Source organism: Zalophus californianus, chromosome X (genome assembly GCF_009762305.2).
Source record: "Zalophus californianus isolate mZalCal1 chromosome X, mZalCal1.pri.v2, whole genome shotgun sequence".
Taxonomy (NCBI): domain Eukaryota; kingdom Metazoa; phylum Chordata; class Mammalia; order Carnivora; family Otariidae; genus Zalophus; species Zalophus californianus.
Genome location: NC_045612.1, coordinates 84854252 through 84875590, shown reverse-complemented (window position 1 = coordinate 84875590; position 21339 = coordinate 84854252). Strand labels below are relative to the sequence as shown.

At 42.8% G+C, this 21339-nt stretch overlaps 1 protein-coding gene across 9 annotated transcripts in view; it reads left to right on the top strand.

Annotated features, from left to right (window-relative positions):
* Nucleotides 1-21039, top strand: part of MAGED1 (MAGE family member D1) — a 65176-nt gene extending 44137 nt beyond the window's left edge. For 3 of the 9 annotated variants that reach the window (XM_027607402.2, XM_027607403.2, XM_027607406.2), the window contains 11 exons: nt 14727-14800; nt 15514-16230; nt 16939-17607; nt 17733-17796; nt 18029-18108; nt 18282-18373; nt 18601-18680; nt 18772-19135; nt 19881-19995; nt 20237-20622; nt 20829-21039. In XM_027607402.2, the coding sequence (XP_027463203.1) occupies nt 14727-14800; nt 15514-16230; nt 16939-17607; nt 17733-17796; nt 18029-18108; nt 18282-18373; nt 18601-18680; nt 18772-19135; nt 19881-19995; nt 20237-20614 (2633 nt within the window). In that variant the 3' untranslated portion in view covers nt 20615-20622; nt 20829-21039. Of the gene's footprint in view, nt 1-4080; nt 4290-13795; nt 14181-14726; nt 14801-15513; nt 16231-16938; nt 17608-17732; nt 17797-18028; nt 18109-18281; nt 18374-18600; nt 18681-18771; nt 19136-19880; nt 19996-20236; nt 20623-20828 lie in introns of those variants that run through there. The other 6 variants (XM_027607407.2, XM_027607409.2, XM_027607408.2 and 3 more) reach the window with 6 other exon arrangements.
* Nucleotides 21040-21339: the final 300 nt, after the last annotated feature.

The window sequence follows — 21339 nt, the reverse complement described above, 5'->3', positions numbered from 1 at the left end:
AATGAATATTTACTTGGCTTTTGAATGGTTAAGGACAGCCCTAGTATTTTTTTTTTTAAATTGAGGAAATGACTGTGGAAAAGAAAGTAACAGTTTGCATGTTTCCTATATCAAGAATTCATGAACAAAATTAAGAGGCAAGCCACAAGCCAAAAAAATGTATTTGTGACAAATATGGTAGAAATAAAGTTAATATCCTTAATGTTTAAAGAACTCTTATAGAAGTAGAAATGACTAAAAAACACTGAGAAGTGTGTTTCCCTTCATTAATCATAAAGTAAATACAATTTAAATCAATTAAATATTTTATCTATCAAACCAGAAAAGATATTTTTAAAGCAAATACTGAATATGATCAAGGGTACATGAGAACTCTTCTACATTACTAGTGTCGATAAAACTTTCTGGAAAGCATTTGGGTATTGAATTAACAGCCTTAAAATAGTTCCTACCCCTTTGACCTAGTAATTCCATTTCTAATAATATACCCTAAGGAAATAATTGGAGATAGGCACAGAGCTTTGTGGGGAAGAATCACCACAGTCATAATCTAATGAACAAAAATGAATGGAAACAACACCTTTGTTAATTAGTTGAGTAGGTACATTTATATAATGGGATATTATATAATTATAAAGAAATTTACAAAGGCTTTTTACTATCTTGGAAAATGTTTTAATATCAGAATAATTGTTATGTAACATTATGTTCTAAAAACAGTCTCAGGTGCAGTATATTATTGTGCATGTGGGGGGGGTGTGCAATGTTGGAGATGGTAGGGACCATTTTTCCAGTGTTTTTCAGATCATCCTTGTTTCATAAAATGAAATCAGAAAATGCCATAAGCTGAGTTATGTGGTGACTTAAGTCTAGCTCTGTATCTTTCATAGTTTTTAATGCTTCATGATTCTCAAATTAGGTGGTTTTTAAGTTTTATATTGATGCTGAACATGAGGACACCTATGGAGCCAAATCATATCCCAGGTATGCCTGTGAATTTTCCAGTGCAGATGACAGAGGGTCTCTAAGTCACAAGATACCAAAAGCCCATATGGTAACATTATCTGATGAGATATCAAACACCCTCAAACTGCGTGGAGGTTCTGCTTGCAGGCTTCCTCTTGTCTCTTCTGATAACCTCTTCTGATAACCTTCTCCTTATTAATGTTAATTGTTGTGGTGATGGGAGTGAGGAATTAATTGGAAGGGAATAGGGAATTGGTCATTGTGAAGAAAGATGTAACCTATTTAAGTTTATGCCAAGATCATTTGATATAATCTTGAGATGTCACTTTGCCTGCTCTCATGCAGCAAATTGGCATCAAAAAGCTCCGTAAAGTATCTCAAAATTGTGCAGGTTCTAACTGGACTCAGTTTTGTTTACATTTGACTGAGAGCCAGTAGTCCTTGAAAAGAGGTAATACACGTGTTTTTACTCATCATTGTTTCCCCAGCACTTATCACAATACGTAGCATCTAGTAGGCATACTTAAATTTCTTTTAAAATTCTTACACAGATATAAATAAAGGAGGTAAAATCAAGTTAGCTTCCATCCAAAAACATGGAAGGATTTAAGAATTCTGTAGTGCTCATTTTGAGGCACCATAATGTTTTTTTAATTTTTTAGTTTTTTAATTCCAGTATAGTTAACATAAAGTATAATATTAGTTTCAGGTGTACAATATAATGATTCAACAATTGTATACATTACTCAGTGTTCGTCATAATAAGTGTGCTCTTTAATCCTCGTCACCTATTTCACCCATCCCCCCAACCCAACTCCCCTGTGGTAACCATCAGTTTGCTGTCTGTAGTTGAGTCTGTTTCTTGGTTTGTTTGTCTTTCTCTCTCTCTTTTTTCCCTTTACTTACTGGTTTTGTTTCTTAAATTGCATATAGGAGTGAATTCATATGGTATTACCTTCCTCTGACTTATTTTGCTTAGCATTATCCTCTCTAGCTCCATTCATTCTTTGTTATGGCTGAATAATATTCCACTGTATATATATACCAAATCTTTATCCATTCATCTTGGGCTGCTTCCATAAGTTGGCTACTGTAAATAGTGCTACAATAAGCATAGAGTTGCATATATCCCTTTGAATTAGTGTTTTTGTATTTTTGGGGTAGATACCCAGTAGGAAGCATCCTAATGTTTTATGTTTGGGTCTCAATGTATAGTGTCTATGTAGAAGTTTCAGGAAGGACCCATTATTTCATATGATTATTCTATTATTCACTCCACTATGATTTTGGTTTTATTATTTCTTCTTGCTTATCTGTTAAATTATGATTTGTATATTATTTATATCATGCATTGAACTTTTCATCTAAAATAATGTTTTACCTTAGAGTACTATGTCTGATATTAATATATCATTTGTTTATTGTGTGCCATAACTTATTCCATCCTTTTATTTTTATCCTGGATATATGTTTATGTTTGAAACGTTTCTCTTATGTATTGCATGCAATAATGGAGAGATGTTTTGCATAAATTTCCTTTGATTAAAGCATCCTAAAATATCTATAATTGCGGTTTTGATTTTCTCTTTGAAGGAAAGCTTCATTTATTCCCTCTCCAATGTTCCTGTCTTTATGTAGTTCCAAGTTTCTGCCCTATATTGTTTTCCTCCTGCTCCAAGAAAATCTTTTAACATTTCTTGTAGGATAGATCTGCTGGTGATGAATTCCTTCAGTTTTTGTTTGAGAAACTATTTCTCCTTCACTTTTAAAGGATACTTTGCTAGATATAGAAATGTAGGTCAGTGGGTTTTTTTCTTTAACGTTTTAAATATTTCACTCCACTCTCTTCCTGCTTGCATGGTTTCTGAAGAGAAGCCTTCAGTAGTTCTTATCCATGTTCCATTGTAAGTAAGATACTTTTTTCTTCTAGCTTCTTTCAGGATTTTCTCTTTGTCTTTGGTCTTCTGCAGTTTGAAAATTATGTGCCTCAGTTAAATCTTTTAGTATTTACCTGTTTGATGTTCTTTGAACTTCCTGGATCTGTGATTTGTTGTCTTCATTAATTTTGGAAAATTCTTAGCCATTATTATTTGCAATATTTCTTCTGCTTCATTCTTCTCCCTCTGTGTTCCAGTTATGCATATGTTGCATCTTTTGAAATTATCTCATAGTTCTTAAATATTTTGGTTTTTTAAAATTATTTTTCCTATTTACCTTACAGTTTGGGAAGTATCTCTTAATCCACCTTCCAGCTTTCCTCAGCTGTGTCCAATCTACTAATGAGTCCACCAAAGGCATTCTTCATTTGTTATGATTTTTTTCTAGCATTTCCTTTTGATTTTTTCTTAGAATTTCCATCACTTTGCTTACTTTACCCATATCTAAGATTCTTGCATGTTGTTTGCTTTTTTCATTAGATCCTTTAACGTATTAATTACAGTGTGTTGAATTCCCTGTCTGATAAGTCCAACACTCTTTCATATTTAAGTCTTATGCTTCCTTTGTCTCTTCAGACTTTCTTCTTGCTTTTTGGTGTGCCTTCTATTTTTTTGTTGAAAGCTGGACATGATGAATTAGGTAATAGGAAGTGAGATAGACTGGTCTCTAGTGTGAAGACACAGGTTAACCTTGCCAACAGCGGGCTTTGTTTAAAGTTTCCTTTAGTATTAGGTGTGAGAGGCTCCATATTCTTCTAGCATCCTTGATTTTGTTTCCTCTTTTGACTTTGGGCTTCCTTAAGTCCTCTTCCTTAGAGAGTCTGTCTTGCAGTTCATTCAGTTATAACCCATTGTTAATATACTGGAGCCCTGTTGCTGTGGTGGTATGGTATGAGAGAAAAGGGAGTGTTTTGTAATATTCCAGTTAAATGTTGGAGTTTTAGTGAGCCTGTGACCTTTACAGGTGTTTCTTCTTGTGTAGTCCCCTCCCTGTGCCCCTACCTTAGATGAGATAGGAAAGCTAGAGAGTTTGGAATGAGAAGGATGTCCTTCCTCCATGGCTTTGGAACAAGGCTCTGGTAGTCTTTCCTCCTGGAGAGTATGCCTCTGTTGTGGAGAAGGCTCTGGGCATATTTCATAAGGATATTCACAAGGATTCTTCCCCTCTTCCTGCCAGGGCCACAAGGGTGTCTTTCTTGGATCTGCACTCTGAGAACCTGGTGAGATTCCTGGAAGTAAAGCCCATGAAAGTGTGCCTCCCCCCAAGACTACCACTCCCGGGAGTTTCTCACTTTCATTCTAGTCCACACTCAGCCTCCAGCAACTTGTCAGAATTATCAGTTAAGTGTTCCTGCAAGTTTATAGCTTTAGTGGCTTCTGTTTCAGGTAAGTATATTTCATTTGTGATTCTGGATTTGCCTGTTCCTCAAGATTTCAGGATGGTGGTTTGTTCTGAAACCTCATTTCTCTGTCGGGTCCAAGAAAAGTCATTGATTTTTAGTTTGTTTAGCCTTCTGTTGTTTTTAGCACTTCTTTTCAAGGTGTACCTCCAGCTTCACATTGATTGTGTTGAGAAGAAAAGCAGACAAGAAGCAAAGACTTGGTAGAAATTGTGGGTTTCTGGAGAAACCTAAGCCCTGTATTACAGGGATGGGAAGAAACCCCACGTTGGTTTGTGAGATCCTCTAACAATGTGGCCTTGTGCCTCACTTCCTGGGTAAGGCCAGGAGAGATGAAGACTACAAAAATAGAAATGGTTGTGTGGTGTCTATAGGGATTTTGAGCTTTAGGACTCCTCACATAGTTTCTCTCAGCTCAGGGTATCATGGGAGTATAACAATATATTAGGCAAAGACAGCCTCACAGAGATGAACAGGCCCCATCATATGATAGGAGCTGCAGAATATTTCCCATGTATATGAGTGGTATATGACACCCTCAGAGAGAGTCAGACCCCAAGAGGGGTTTGTAGTAAAGAAAGAGGCTCAAGTCAACAGCTACCTGCTTGGACAGACATTGGTGAGCCAGATACCACATGAGTGTCAGTGTGGATATGGGATACTCAACAGAACCCATTCTGATGTTTTGACACTAAGGTCTCATAACTTAGACACAACCCCAAAGAAGGGGGTAAGGAGAACTCCATACTGCTGGAGATTGAGTTTCAACCACTCAATCGATTGGGAAGTTGACATAGAATTTATAAAATGATGTGCAGAGAAAAAGAAAACTTATATATCCTGCATACCTGAATTTGTCAGATAATATCCATACCTGATGAACAACCACCGGCAGCATAAAGTATGTGATAAATGATGAGTATTGCAGACAACTTTTATCTATTCAAAATGTGGGGCACATGGTTCTTACTAGTTGAAAACCACAATGGTCTTACCTCAAGGCAGGAGTGACATCATGTGAGAAATCACCTCCGGCACTTTGCTTGGGTATCAAATACAAAGGAAACTGGGTATTTGAGGAGAAAAAAAAAAGAAGAGCTTCTTACATTCAACATTCTTCTGTCTGCAGAATGAAATCTGCCATGTTGTGAGGTGTGATTCCACATCATTTCTTCTTCTTGTCCCTGTCCCTCTTACTTCAAAACACTTCTCTTTTCTCCCTATTATTTTCTCTGCTGCTTTCTTCATCATTTCTTCCTTCTCCTTTTTTATTTTCCTTTCATCTACTTATTAATCTCTCTGACTCCTCCCATCCCCCGTCATACTCTTCTATACTACATCTCTTCTTCCTTGTGTGTTGTTTCCTTACTCTCTTTCTTACTGCTTTTTCTGTTTCGACTTAGTATATATTCTTTCTCCACTCTTATTTCTCCTTATCTTAATTATTCCATTTACTTGAAACTATTTTCATTCATCCTTTCTCTGATCCCTGTTTTCTTCTTTCTTCTTCCTTCTTCCATCTATTCCTCTTCCCCCCTTTTCAGTTTTTCTTTCTCCATTTCTCCCTCTTCATGCTCCCTTCTAACAATAAGATGATAAAATAGAATGCAATTAAGGTGTACTTATGGTACACTCAGCAGGAATAGGTGATGGATTAGATCTGTGAATAAGGCAGAGGAAATATTATGAATAAATAAAATAGGAAGGGAAACTACTAAATATGATTTTTAAAACTACTTGTAAGAAAGCAACAAACATTCTAAATGTTGAAATGGTAAAATCATTTCAGGAAAAAGAAAAGGATGTTACTTACTGGGATTATTACCCAAAATTGTTCTTGATGTTTAGCAAATCATCTAAAACAACAAAATAATTGCTGTATATATTGTAAAATAAGAGATCAAATTATTTTCTTAACAGTATGACTGTACATTAGAAATTCCAATCATTGTACATTTTTTAAAAGCATCAGAATTGAGGAGTTTTGCTTCCAGCAGGAAGGAGTAAATGGTGTAGATATACTTTACCCTATTGATCCCTGGGCATTGTATATAAACCAAACATGAGAAGACCTTAAAAGTTAGAGATAAGATGGCACACCTTCTAGGGAATTTTAGACAGTAACTGCCCTACTCTAGCTAAATGCCAGAGGGGAGACTGCGTCCCTACGCCTACCAGCAAAAAGCCAACTAGAGACCCTATACTTCCATGCTTGCCAGGCTGTAATGAGGTCTTTAATCTCCGGACGAGTGTCAGGGAAGGGCAAATGGGGAGTGGGAATAGCCCAGTCCCATAATGTCAGAAACCACGTGGGGGAGCCTGATCTCCATCCCTAAAGATGATAATAAAATGCACCTCCCCCTAACCAATGAAGTCATGTCAAAAGAAGGCATAGTGGACAAATGGGATTTTTATCACCACCCAGCACTAAAAATGATACACATTTACCATGTATTAGGTACCCAGGTCCCTCCCACTCAGGCTGATAACCAGAAAACCTTAATATGGAGCTGGGAACTCTCACTTAGCCCTCAATAAAAGGACCCCTCTCTCTCAGGTGTCAGTGGAGGCTGAGTGGGAATGTGGACTCACCCACATGTGATAAAACAAGATTTAAGTAAGATTCAGATCCTCATAATATACTATGCAAAATATCTAGGATTCAATTGAAAATGACTAGTTATATCAAGAACTATGATAATTACAACTTGGATGAGAAAAGACAGTCAACAGACACCAACACCAAGATGACACAGATATTAGAATCATCTAACAAGGATTTTTAAATAGACGTCATAAACATGTTTCAGGAACACTTGTGAGCATTCTTAGAACAAATGGAAAGGGGCGCCTGGGTGGCTTAGATGGTTAAGCATCTGCCTTCCGCTCAGGTCATGATCCCAGGGTCCTGGGATCGAGCCCTGCATTGGGCTCCCTGCTTGGCGGGAAGCCTGCTTCTCCCTCTCCCTCTACTCTTCCCCCTGCTTGTGCTCTCTCGCTCTCTGTCAAATAAATAAATAAAATCTTAAAAAAAAAAAAAAGAACAAATGGAAAAATAGAAAGTCTCAACAAAGAAACAGAAAATCTTCCAAAGAGGGGTACCTGGGTGGCTCAGTCAATTAAGCGTCTGCCTTCGGCTCAGGTCATGATCCCAGGATTCTGGGATCGAGTCCCGCATTGGGCTCCCTGCTCAGCAGGGAGACTGCTTGTCCCTCTCTGCCCTGCTCGTGCTCTCTTTCTGAGTCTCTCTCAAATAAATAAAATCATTTTTTAAAAAAAGAAAATCTCCCAAAGAAATGGAAGATATAAAGAAGAATCAAAAAGAAATTTAAGAACTGAAAAAATCTGATAAATCAACTTTAAAAAAACCTCAATAGATGACTTCAACAGGAAAATAATATGACAGAAGAATAAATCAGTGAACTCTAAGATGGAATAATAGAAATTATCCAATCAGACCAACAGAGAAAAAAAATAGAGTGAAAAACAAAAACGGAGCCTCAGGCCCTTGTTGGACTATTATGAAAGATTTAACATAGGTGTTGTCATAGTCAAAGAACAAGAGAGAAAGAAGGGCTAGAAAAGTAGCTGAAAATTCCCCAAATTTGGAAAAAAAGCAAAATCCCATAGAGTCAGGAAGCTGAGTAAACTCCAGAAAGGATACAGCCGAATAAATTCATACCAAGGTGCATCATTTTCAAACTTGTGAAAGCTAAAGACAGAAGTTAAAAATCTTGAAAGCCACCAGAGAGAGAAATGGTACTTTACCTGTAGGAGAACACCAGATCAATGACAGCAGATACCTCATTTGAAACCATGGAGGCCACAGTATTTTTCAAGTGCTCTGAGAATGAAACTGTCAACCCAGAATTATATACCAAATAAAAATATCCTTTAGTAATATGTAGAGGAAATTGAGACATTTTCAAAAGAAGGAAAACGGGGGCGCCTGGGTGGCTCAGTCGTTAAGCATCTCCCTTCAGCTTAGGTCATGATCCCAGGGTCCTGGGATTGAGCTCTGCATTGGGCTCCCTGCTCAGCGGGAGCCTGCTTTTCCCTTTCCACTCCCCTTGCTTGTGTTCCTTCTCTCACTGTCTCTCTCTCTGTCAGGTAAATAAATACAATCTTTAAAAAATAAAATATGTGTGTGTGTATACACACATATATATATAATATGATACCTGTAACAGTCACTATAGAAGTCTGTTTGAAGTTATATGCTCAAAAACATAGATAAAATAGACTTTGTCTTGGTCCATTTGGGCTGTTATAATGAAATACCACGGACTAGGTAGCTTACAAACAACAGAAATTTATTTATCACAGTTCTGGAGGCTGAGAAGCCTAAGATCAGGGCACCAGCATGGTTACATTTGGTGAGGGCTCTATTCATAGCCCTCTTTTCATGGCCTCTTGCTGTGTCCTCACATGGTGGAAGGGATTAAAAATATCTCTGGAGGCCTCTGAGCACTAATCCCTTTCATGAGAACTCTACCCTCACAGCCTAACCCAAGGCCCACCTCCTAACACTATCATCTGTGGGGAGGTTAGAATTTCAACATATGAATTTTAGAGGGATACAAACAGAATAGCAGAATTCTACAAAAAAATTCAGTTCATCGGAAGGCGAGAAATAAGAAATGAAAAAGAGAAAAAGAAACCAATTAGAAAATGGGCAAAAGACATGAAGAAATATTTAGTACATGTTAAAAATGTTCACCATCATTAGACATTAGGGAAATGCAGATTAGAACCACAATGAGTTATTAGTTCACATTTATGAGAGTGGCTAAAAATATACAACAGGTTGCTGGCAAGGATTTGGAGAAAATGGATCACTCACACATTGCTGGTGGGAGTGTAAAATGATACAACCACTCTGGGAAAGTTTGTCAGTTTCTTATACAACTAACATGTTCTTATTATACTACCCAGCAATTGCAGTCCTGAGCATTTATCCCAGAGAAATGAGAATTTATGTTCACAGAAAAAAAAATTGTACACAAATTTATAGCAATTTTATTCCATAATAGCCCCAAACTGGAAACTACCCAGATGTCCTTCAGTGGGTGAATTGTTAAACCAGCTGTGGCACATTTATATCATGGAATAGTACTCAGCAATAAAAAGGAACAAACCATTAATACATAACAATTTGGGTGTATCTCAAAGGTATTATGCTGAGTGGAAAAAAAGTCACTTACACTGTGACCTATTGTATGATTCCAATTTATAACCTTTTGAAATGTTGAAATTATAAAGTTGGAGAACATATTAGTGACTGCTAAGGGTTGGGGATAGTGGAGGGAAGGATGATGAATGTGAGTGTAAAGGGGTAGTATAGGGAAATCTGAGGGGATGGTATAATTCTGTATATTGGTTGCTGTGGTGATTACTATAGAAACCTCCACATGTGATAGAATTATACGCATATATCATACCAATGTCAATTTCTTGGTTTTGATATTGTATTGATAATAACTGCCCATTGGGGGAAGTGGCTGAAGGGGTACATAGGACCTCTCTGTACTATCTTTGCAGTTTCCTGTGTATCTATAATTATTTCAAAAAGTTAAAAAAATTTAAAAATAGAATTAATAATAATTTATTTGTTCAAAAATCATGCCATAAGTATTAGCTGGTTGGCTACCATTACTGCCACCACTGAACACTGGATACTAGATGATGCCCTTAGCCCTGCTACCAGTGGTGCTCCTAGAAACTGGATTGTAGTACAAGAATTGACTCCACAGGTGTGTGCGGTCTATAACCTGTGATTTCCAAAAATGTCTGTACATTCCAAAGATAGGTCTGGCTCTTAACAAGCTCCTACGGGATAATCTCCAAGCCCTTGGAATATCCTGCCTGATTAGAGTGTCTTTGTTCACTTGGAACTTTGGGCCATACTAGATAGTTTATGTTAACAGTATGATTTATAGTAGGCCTTGGCCCTTTTGGTATTATATATTACATATATAGTGGGGCCTGTGGCCTTGTGGCACCTGTGCACAGGCTAGAGGCTGAGTTACTAAGGTCAGCCACACAAGTGTCTGATGCCTACCTGACTGACCCCCAGTAAAATCCCAGCTCAGGCAAATTTCCCAGATTGCCACATATCTTGCTGGGAGATTTAAGCACTGGTCCTACAACTCCCCTGAGAGAAGAAAACCAGAAGTGTATGCCGGGTTTCTCCTGGAGGCTTTCCTGTGCACCTTTTAGTTTGGTTGATTTAAAATCAGTATGCTTTTACTGTAATAAACAGTAGCCATGAGTGTAACACCTTTTCTGAGTTCAGTGAGTCCCTCTAGTGAATCATTGAACCTCAGGGTAGTTTTCAGGACCCTGCCACACTGGTAAATCCTAGATCACATTCTCTTGGTGCTAAGGGAATGTGAAAAAGTGAGTATCTGGCCTTTATAAAGGCTTTTGCAGTTTGAACTCTTACATAATATAGAGTATATACACAGTATTCCCTTACTAAAATGTGAAAAAAAATAATTGAAATATATCTAGTACTAAGGGTTTTCAATAAGCATCTGTAGGACTGTATAAAGAAGTCCTAAAAATAAGACAAAGAGACAACATAAGATAAAAGACTTGCCCAATTACTTTACAAAAGAAATCAAATAGGTCCATCAATATAAGAATGTGTGTTTGACTGCGTACATCAGAAATGTAAATTAAAACCACAGGAGATACCAACAAAATACACATCACATTGGCAAAAGGTTGGAAAAGTTTTTATATTACCAAGCACTGTAGAGTATGTCTGTCTTATTCCTGGGCATCTGGTGTGACAGGAACGAAAAACATTAAGTATAAAATACAAGGATATATGTATAAGTATTTTATTGCAGTGTTGTTTGTATGTATGTGCTCCCCAACACCTTGAAACTAGAATGACCATCAGTGGGGAAATAATTGACTACATTGCAGTACATCCCTATCATGGAATATTATACAGCAATGTAAAAGAATGAGTCAGAGGTAGATTAGTGTTAACTAAAATAAATCCGATGCATTAAAATGTATATGATCTTAATTTTTGTAAGATAGTAAAAAATAAGATGACTTTTTAAACATGGAAAGATATAAAAATGGTTGTTAAAATGCATGTTTGGCAGATGAGGGTTGAGGTGAAAGGAGTGGGAGGCAGTAAGCAAAAGAATGCAATTTAAAATATGGCATATATATATAATCCCATTTATGTAAGCATATATACGCACAAAGTGTTACATGAAAAGTAGCATCCAAATCTTATTGGCAGTTATCTCAGGGTAGTGTGGTGCCATTTGGAGTGATGTTTACTTAATTTCTAAAATATTTAATGTTTAAATTTTTATTTTCATTTTTAAAAGATTTTATTTATTTATTTAGAGTGTGTGTGAGTGGGGCAAGCGGCAGAGGGAGAGGAAGAGAATCTCAAACAGATTCCACGCTGAGCGTAGAGCCCAACACGGGGCTCAATCTCACAACCCTGAGATCATGACCTGAGCTGAAATAAGAGTCAGATGTACAACCGACTGAGCCTCCCAGGCGCCCCAGTGTTTAAATTTTTCATGACAAATATTCACTGTTTGTATAAGGAAAAGTAAATGAACTCATCACAGGAAGGAAAAAAGAAAGAATACCTCTCAGATTTCTTGCTTGAGCAACAGGGTGGATGGTGTGATTCATTCATTGAGCATATAAAATACGCCAGGTACCATTGTAGGTAGAGGGTATACAGCAATGAATAAAACAAAAATCCATCTCCCTAAAAGACTTTTTATTCTAAGGGGGAGAGAGTGGCATGACTAAAGGAGGAACACAGTGTTGGTGAGGAAAAGGATATATACAAAGGAATCAGTGTTTGTGACTTGTTAAATTTGGAGATATTGAGGAATATCCAGTTGCAGAAGTGAGGCAGGCAGTGGGATTATGGATCTAGAATTCATAGGCCAAACCGAGACTGGAGATACAGATACAGAGGCAGATAGCATATAAAATGGTGTTTCAGACCTCCTTTCCTGAGTCTGATCACGTCCCACTGCAGACACTTTACAGAGGAAGTGCTGAGGAAAAACAGGCAGCTGACAGGGGAGGTTGCTATGCAACAGATGAGGAAAGTCATCCAGCCAGGCAGAATTGATGTTGGCCCTTGGGGACCAAATGCTGCCATCCTTTCTAGCGTTAGCTTTCTTTCATATGCAGACTCCTGGCAGGAGCTGATGCCAGAACAAATGTGAAATGTACCAAGGTCTGCCTTGTATTTTTGGAAAGTATCAGTTCCATTTGAGTCATTTCACATCTGTATATGATTTTCTGTCTGAGTCGCCAGTCATCTGGAAGCATAGCGGCATGTGTGTCCTTGGGTCGGACTCCAGTCAGTGCTATTTGTGCTTCCCGTTTTGTATGTTGAGAATCTGGCTCAGAGAAGTGGAATGACCTGAGCCAGCTCACACAGCTGGGGTAGAATGGCCCAGCAATTCGTCCCAGGAATTGGGGCCCAAGCCCTGGAAGGAACCAGGGTAAACATTTACACTGAATCCAGGCTTGCCATGGTTCAGGGACACAAGTGTCTGATTGTCCTGGCTGCTCAAGCAGGTACCAGGAAGGCCTCAGGGGCAGCGGTGTTTGTGCCACTCACAGGGAGAGAACTGACTGGGAGCAGGGAGTGGACTCCCAGGAACAGTTCCCACACCTGGATGGACCCACACAGAGTGGGTGGGGACTAGGGGTCTCTGTGTTCTCCTAAATGCAGAGCATGAGCTTAAGTCTCAGCACAAACCTCGCTTGTTTGGGACAGGTGTTGACAGGGCAGAAGAGGCGTATGTGTGGGATCTGTCGCTCAAAACTGAAGAGGGGAGGGTGCCTCACTTCCCAGGCCAGCACTAGTGGAACATGGGTTTTGGAGTCAAGACTCGAGGCCCACATTTTGCATTTTCTGTTCACTGGCTCTGTGGCCTTGTCTAGTTCATGCAGCGTGTCTGTGCTTCAGCTTTATGACCTGTAAAATGGGGATGCTGACATCCACCTCCCAGGGCTGCCATGAGAGAAAGACAAGCCCTAGCACAGATTGCGCTGTGATGTTCAAACTGTTCCCTTCCCTCCCCTCCTCACCTGCACACAAAATATGCGCATGGCTGGAGCTGCACAAAGGGCAAGAAAGAAGCTAATGTTTATGAGTCTGGGATCTGTTGAGGGGGATCATACAGATTCTTGTGGCAGGTGCAGACTTTTTCTACCTCCAACAGTGTTTTCTCTCTGGCCATTCCTTTTCCTGGGTCCCAAAGTGGGGGGGGGGTGCTTAGCAGGAGCCTAGCACTTGTTGCAGTTAGAGACCCCACACAGACACCTTAATAGTGACCTAAGTGGTGCTAGGCAGGGGGGTGGAGATGCTTGCCGACCGGACAGGAGGGGCCAAAGGGGGAGAGGGATAGAACAGAGACGCATTGCGGAAAAGGTAGGGGGCCGGTGTGTGGGGCAAGGGGTGGGACCTAAAGGCACAGCGCATCTGTTTGGGGGAGGGGATATTGATGAAGGAGGTGGGACTGTGGTATACTGTCGACCTGGTTGGTGGTGGGATGGTGTGTTGGCAAAGGGGCGGGATTGCCTCCCACTGCACATGCGCACCATGGTGTTCGGGACGAAGCTTTTGTTGGGGAAGCGGGCGGGACTTTTATTTGGTCGGTCAGTTCTTGCGCATGCGCACAACTATCTGAGGCGGTGGGTGGTATATTAGGCGGAGAGGCGGGGTCGTCCTAGCTGCCGCGCTGGCATTTTCTCCTGGACAAGGAGAGGGTGCGGCTGCAGAGAGCCGAGCACTGCAATCCCGATCCTCTGAGTCGTGAAGAAGGGAGGCAACGAGGGGGTTGGGGTTGGGGCCTGAGGCAAGGTGAGAATTAGCCCCCAGACAGGGCATCTGCCCCCTGGTGCGGGCCCCCCATTTTTCATTTCGATCCCTTTACCCCGGAATCTGATCCCCCTTCCACTCCCCGAACCCCCATTCACACCCCTCACCCGATCCTCCCTTACTCAGAACCCCTGTTCGTTCTCCGAACCCCTCCCATCGTTAAAAATCTCCACAGATTTCTCGACCTCAATCTGTACTGTCATACGATTCCTCCCGATTCGAAACCTCCATTCAATTTACCATATGCGAGTCCCAACCCACTCCCCTTGGATTCAGAACTGTTACTGGCTTTCCGAACCCCGATTTGAAGCTTCTCCCCGTCAGTAGCTTCTCGGGGTAGTATCTCAGGATACAGAGCCTCCATCCTGACACCCATTCACTTTTCCCACTCTGATCGAGCCCGTTCCCCTCACATTCAGCGCCTCATTCGCCCCCACAGTCAAACCCCAGACACCCCCCCAAAAAAATTCGGTCCTTCGTATTTGCCCTCTGTAGTATAACGCCCAGCTCCTCCCCCACACCCCCCAGGCTCTGCTCTTGCCAGAGGGACAGGAGCCATGGCTCAGAAAATGGACTGTGGTGCGGGCCTCCTCGGCTTCCAGGTGAGATCTCCACTCCCCACCCCACCATTTCCCTAGCCGACAGTTCCCTGGGGCCCCTTTGGCCACCCAAAAGCCTGGATCTGATTTTGCCTTCTTCGTGCCTAGACTCCGTCATCTTTCAGATTCCCATGGTTTATGGGGGGGGAGGGGCGTCCCTTTTCAGCCATCAGTCCCTGCTTAGAGAAAGGGGAGACCCTGTTAGTAGTCAGGGCAATCTGCCCAGAGAATGCGGGTTGGGTAAGGAACCATTTTTTTCCACAGTCCTGACGCTTGTAGAGCAGTCTGCCACCCCCTCCCCCAACCTCCCGCCGCCACCCTCCCTCTCTCCTGCATTCCCCACCCCTGCGACCCCCCCTTATTCTCCTCAACTCCTCGAGGCGGCACCCTTGCTCTCGCCTCGAGTCTGTAGCTCCTGCCGCACACCACACCGCATTGCTCTGCTCTAACCTCCATCAACCCCCACCGCCCCCTTCATTCTACTTCGTCCCCGCTCCTCATTCCGCCCCACCCCTCATTTAGTCCTGCCCGACTCCATCCCTACCACACGTTTTGTTACCATTCTGCCTCCCATCGCCCCTTGCTGGTGGTCTAAATCTGCGCCTCAGCCTTTTTGCACCACCCGCCTGCCTGCGCTTCCCCTGCACTGCTCCCCCTACCCTCCTGCTTCCACTTCGGAGGCCCAGAAATTTAATTTTCTCCCCCTGTATTTGCAGGCTGAGGCCTCCGTAGAAGACAGCACCTTGCTTATGCAGACCCTGATGGAGGCCATCCAGATCTCGGAGGCTCCACCTACCAACCAGGCCACAGCAGCTGGGCCGAATGCTAGTCCCCAGAGTTCACAGCCCCCCACAGCCAGTGAGATGGGTGATATTCAGGTTTTAGCAGCTGCCGCTAGGCCCAAAACAGCTTTTAAGGCTCAGAATGCCACCACAAAAGGCCCAAATGGGGCCTATGATTTCTCTCAGGCTCTTAATGCCAAGGAGATGCCCAGTGCGCCACCTAAGGCGGCCTTTAAGTCCCAGAATGCCACCCCAAAGGGCCCAAATGCTGCCTATGATTTTTCCCAGGCAGCAACCACCAATGACTTAACTGCTAACAAGTCTGAGATGGCCTTTAAGGCCCAGAATGCCACTACTAAGGTGGGCCCAAATGCCACCTACAATTTCTCTCAGTCTCTCAGTGCCACTGAGATGGCCAACACTCAGCCTAAAACAGCCTTTAAGGCTTGGAATGACACCACTAAGGCCCCAACAGTTGATACCCAGACCCAGAATATTAACCAAGCCAAGATGGCCACTTCCCAGCCTGAGGTAGAGACCAACCCAGGTATCCCTGAATCTGATGGTGCAGCTGCACAGACATCAGCAGATGGTTCCCAGGCTCAGAATCTGGAGTCCAGGACTATAATTCGGGGCAAGAGGACCCGCAAGGTGAGATCCCTGCTAGCTCCACTTTGCTTTGGGCTCTCTCCTTTCTTTTCTGAGGTTCATTTGTTCTAAACAAAACAAAACATATATATATAATGTCCTGTATTCAGTTAGGTTGTAGGGGATGATAAGGTGAATGTGATCATTTCTGCCCTCTGAATATCCACAGACTAATGGGGAAATGAGACATGGACACATAATATATGTGTGTGTGTGTGTGTGTATATATATATATATATATATATATATATATATATATATATATACTCTGCATGTAATTCAGTTTACCTTCTCATAATAGCCACCATGTATTAGGTCTTGAGCTAGGCACATTCACACAGGTTATCTCCTTAAATCTTCAAGATATTACCAGCTAGGGTTCGCAGTCTCAGTTGTACAGAGAAGGAAACTAAGTCCCAGAGAGGTGAAGTGACCTGAGTGATTTGTCCAGGGTGGTACAAGCAGAGCCAGTGTTGGACATAGGAAGAGGAGAAGCCTCAGGCCCCACCCCTGGGTTGCTCCTGGCCTGATTCAGAGATGAAACTCCTACCTGGAAGACAGTGAAAGACAAGCCCAGGACTCAGGGTGACCATTGGCTAGTGGGTCAGGCTGTCACTACAGGTGAGGGTTTTAGGGGGCCTTCCTGGAATAGATAGGGTGAGGAAACAAACATTTGGTGACCCTGGACCTTCCTTCTCTCTGATGATACAGATTAATAACTTGAATGTGGACGAGAACAGCAGTGGGGAGCAGAGGCGGGCCCCACTGGCTACAGGGACGTGGAGGTCTGCACCGGTTCCAGTTACCACTCAGAACCCACCTGGCGCACCCCCTAATGTGCTCTGGCAGACCCCGTTGGCCTGGCAGAACCCATCAGGCTGGCAGAACCAGCCAGCGAGGCAGACCCCACCAGCACGTCAGAGCCCCCCAGCTAGGCAGACCCCACCAGCCTGGCAAAACCCAGTTGCTTGGCAGAACCCAGTGATCTGGCCGAACCCAGTGATCTGGCAGAATCCAGTTATCTGGCCGAACCCCATTGTCTGGCCTGGTCCGGTTGTCTGGCCGAACCCACTGGCTTGGCAGAATCCACCTGGATGGCAGACCCCACCTGGATGGCAGAACCCACCAGGCTGGCAGGGTCCTCCAGATTGGCAAGGCCCTCCTGACTGGCCTCTACCACCTGACTGGCCTCTACCACCTGATTGGCCACTCCCCACTGACTGGCCACTCCCACCTGACTGGATCCCCACTGATTGGCCAGTTCCACCTGACTGGCAGAACCTGCGACCCTCACCAAACCTGCGCCCCTCTCCCAATTCGCGTGCCTCACAGAACCTGGGTGCCTCACAGCCCAGAGATGTGGCCCTTCTTCAGGAAAGAGTAAGAACTGTTATTCCCAGTTACTTTTCCCTCTCTTCCTCCTGTCATTGTCGTCCTATCTATAATTCAATCAGTTTTCCTGTAAATATCTTAATAACTTTAACGATTTCCTTTTCCCCTCCCAGGCAAATAAGTTGGTCAAGTACCTGATGCTTAAAGATTATACCAAGGTGCCCATCAAGCGCTCAGGTAGGCATCCAGTGCCCTCCCCTAGCACTCTGCCCTTCCCCTCACCCCATGCTCTGTGGACATCCATTTGCTTATATATAAGTCCCCTCCCCTTCAGTCCCCTCTTTCTGTGGCTGATTCTTCATTTTTCAGCCTTGAGGGCCCTGACTGTGTTCCCTTTAGCAGGACTGGCAAAGGGGTTGTAGCTCTGTGGCTCCTGCTCAGCTCAGGTACTCTGTTCTCTCTCCTACAGAAATGCTGAGGGATATCATCCGTGAATACACTGATGTTTATCCAGAAATCATTGAACGTGCATGCTTTGTCCTGGAGAAGGTGAGAAGACAGCCCTGAGGAACAGGAATAATGAGGGAAGGTTTTGATATCAAAGATTCGTGGGATTCTTACTGGGAGTTTAGAGCTGAAGTCTCACAGGGAGGTGAGCAACTGAGTATGGGTAGCTGGTGCTAGATATTGTAATTTCATAGTCTGTTCTTTTGTCCCTGTAGAAATTTGGGATTCAGCTGAAGGAGATTGACAAAGAAGAACACCTGTATATTCTCATCAGTACCCCCGAGTCCCTGGCTGGCATACTGGGAACGTAAGATGGGAAAAGAGGTGGAACATTGCCTTTCTCAGTGGTGCTTTTTTCCCGGGAGTGTTCAAGTAGGTCAGGGTCCAAGATTCAGGACCACATACCAGGTCATGGTCAGAACTTAGGTACCATAACCCCCTTGCTGAGGAATACTGGGGAAGCTAGATGGATAAGCTGCCTGGGGTGTCTCGTACAAATGACTGCTGAAAATATTTTTTTTTGTACTCCTTCAGGACCAAAGACACACCCAAGCTGGGTCTCCTCTTAGTGATCTTGGGCGTCATCTTCATGAATGGCAACCGTGCCAGTGAAGGTGAGTCGCTGGACCTGCAGCTGGGGGTCGGCTACAGCCTGATTTCCATGCTCATTTTCCGTCCCTTGTCTCCCCTTGCCTCCCATTGCAGCTGTCCTCTGGGAGGCACTACGCAAGATGGGACTGCGTCCTGGGTATGATTGGGCTCTCTCATCTCTTGCCTGTTTATATCATCCTTTGGCAACAGAGGATGGTCCCAGGACTGCATCAGCCTGGTGGTCTAGGGGAATTGGTCTGGGGAGGTACAGAGCCCAAGGATGTGACCTGGGTGGATCAGCAAATAGTTCTAAACTCTATGCCTCTTCTCTCATCTCTGACCTCTGTGCTAGAAAGCTCTTTTCTTTGGACAGTGTCATGGTCTCTGATTATGGATTTCTTTTTTATTCTACCAGGGTGAGACATCCTCTTCTTGGAGATCTGAGGAAACTTCTCACTTATGAGTTTGTAAAGCAAAAGTAAGTGATATCTAAGGGGTTTTGTCTGGTCCTCATGAGTTCTGTGTGCTGGTCAACTTCGGACAGTCCTTCCTGTGCTCTTCCTTAAACTATACATATACATTCACATAGAAAAACACATACGTACTTGGAAGTGTTTATTGAGTATCTCTGCTTGTGGTTGGATTTTTCTTCAGTATAGTTATCTTGCAAGTAAAGCCTGCCCACTATCCCCACAGTAGGCATTTCCAATGCTGAGGTTTACACTGCACAGTAATCATTGCAATGGGCCAACTGTGGCTCAATAACAAGATTACAAGAACGTGGAGCTAGAGCTGTGACACAAGGGGTGAGATTAAGCATTGTCCATTCTGTGACCTTATATAAGCCACCCTGCAGTTCTAGGTGACTGCTTAATGTAGAAGCACTGGTACAGGAATTTGAAGACCTGGCTGTTAGAATATAATTAAGCTAGGTTTATGGGGTGCCTGGGTGGCTCAGTTGGTTAAGCATCTGACTCTTGAGCTCAGCTCAGGTGTTGATCTCAGAGTCGTGTGTTTAAGCCCCGCACTGGGCTTCACATTGGACATGGAGCCTACTTAAAAAAATAAATAAATAAATTTAAAAAAAGAATAGAATTAAGCTAGGTTTAGGAATGAGTTTGGGGTGGTTGCTACCTGAGATTGGGGGTGTCAAATATAGTATGATGCATTGTTGGACTACCATTCTTGTCTGTGTAGAAACAAAGACCTTTCTGCTCTATAAGGTACCTGGATTACAGACGAGTGCCCAACAGCAACCCTCCTGAGTATGAGTTCCTCTGGGGCCTCCGTTCCTACCATGAAACTAGCAAGATGAAAGTGCTGCGATTCATTGCAGAGGTAATAGGGGAACTGCTCCAGACTTGATAGGTCAAGGGTTGAGGTATGACTGCCTGGGAAAGGTGCAGAGCAGGAATAAGACCTTAGATATTGCACATGGTAGGTGCTACATTCCTGGTGATACTTATTGTTGCTGTTATGTAAAAAGCACAAAGTAGGGTACTAAATATATAGCAGGTGCTTCATAAATACTAGCTCCTACTATTATGGATTTTGTTTTATTTTCTTTTCTTCCTCTCAGGTTCAGAAAAGAGATCCTCGTGACTGGACTGCGCAGTTCATGGAGGCTGCAGATGAGGCCTTGGATGCTCTGGACGCTGCTGCAGCTGAGGCTGAGGCCCGGGCTGAGGCGAGAACCCGCATGGGGATTGGAGATGAGGCCGTATCTGGGCCCTGGAGCTGGGATGACATTGAATTTGAGCTGCTGACCTGGGATGAGGAAGGAGATTTTGGCGATCCCTGGTCTAGAATCCCCTTTACCTTCTGGGCCAGATACCACCAGAATGCCCGCTCCAGATTTCCTCAGACCTTCGCTGGCCCCATTATTGGTCCTGGTGGTACAGCCAGTGCCAACTTCGCTGCCAACTTTGGTGCCATTGGTTTCTTCTGGGTTGAGTGAGATGTTGGGTAGGTATATCACTTTGGTTTTGGCAGTTAGGGTTATTGGGAGATATAGGGTCTGTGGGAACGTATTTATGTGCATGATCTGGGAGTCCTAGGGACACCCGTGGTGGGGAGATGAGGAAAGTATAGGGAAGCACTTTTTGGTATTTATATTTCTTACTGTTTGAAATATATCATTGATTGTTAATTTTTTTTTCTTATGTCCACAGATATTGCTAATCAGTTGCAATAGTCTTTCCCCTGAGTGAGGCTGAAGCCTCAGATTCCTTCTAAACACAGCTATTTAGAGAGCCACATCCTGTTGACTGAAAGTGGCATGCAAGATAAATTTATTTGCTGTTCCTTGTCTGTTGCTTTTTTTCCCCCTTGTGTGCTGTCAAGTTTTGGTATCAGAAATAAACGTTGAAACTGCAAAGTGAAGTGGATGTGCTCTCTGCTTTTTCCCATGTTGGGGAGAGATCAACTTGTTTATATGGGAAAGAGAGGGCTTCAGTTCTAGCCTGAGGGGCAGATTAGCTTTCAACTGGTAAAAATATGGGTAGATCCTGTTAATGGATTGGGAAACAAAGGAGGAAGTAATCAACACAAATGTTAATGAGGTCCAAGAACTAGTATGGTTTACTTTATAAATATTACTTAAGTGACTCATATGTCATAGACATGCTGCTAGGTGTCCTGGAGGGACATTAAACGAGATGAAATAATGAGAGAGGATGTAGG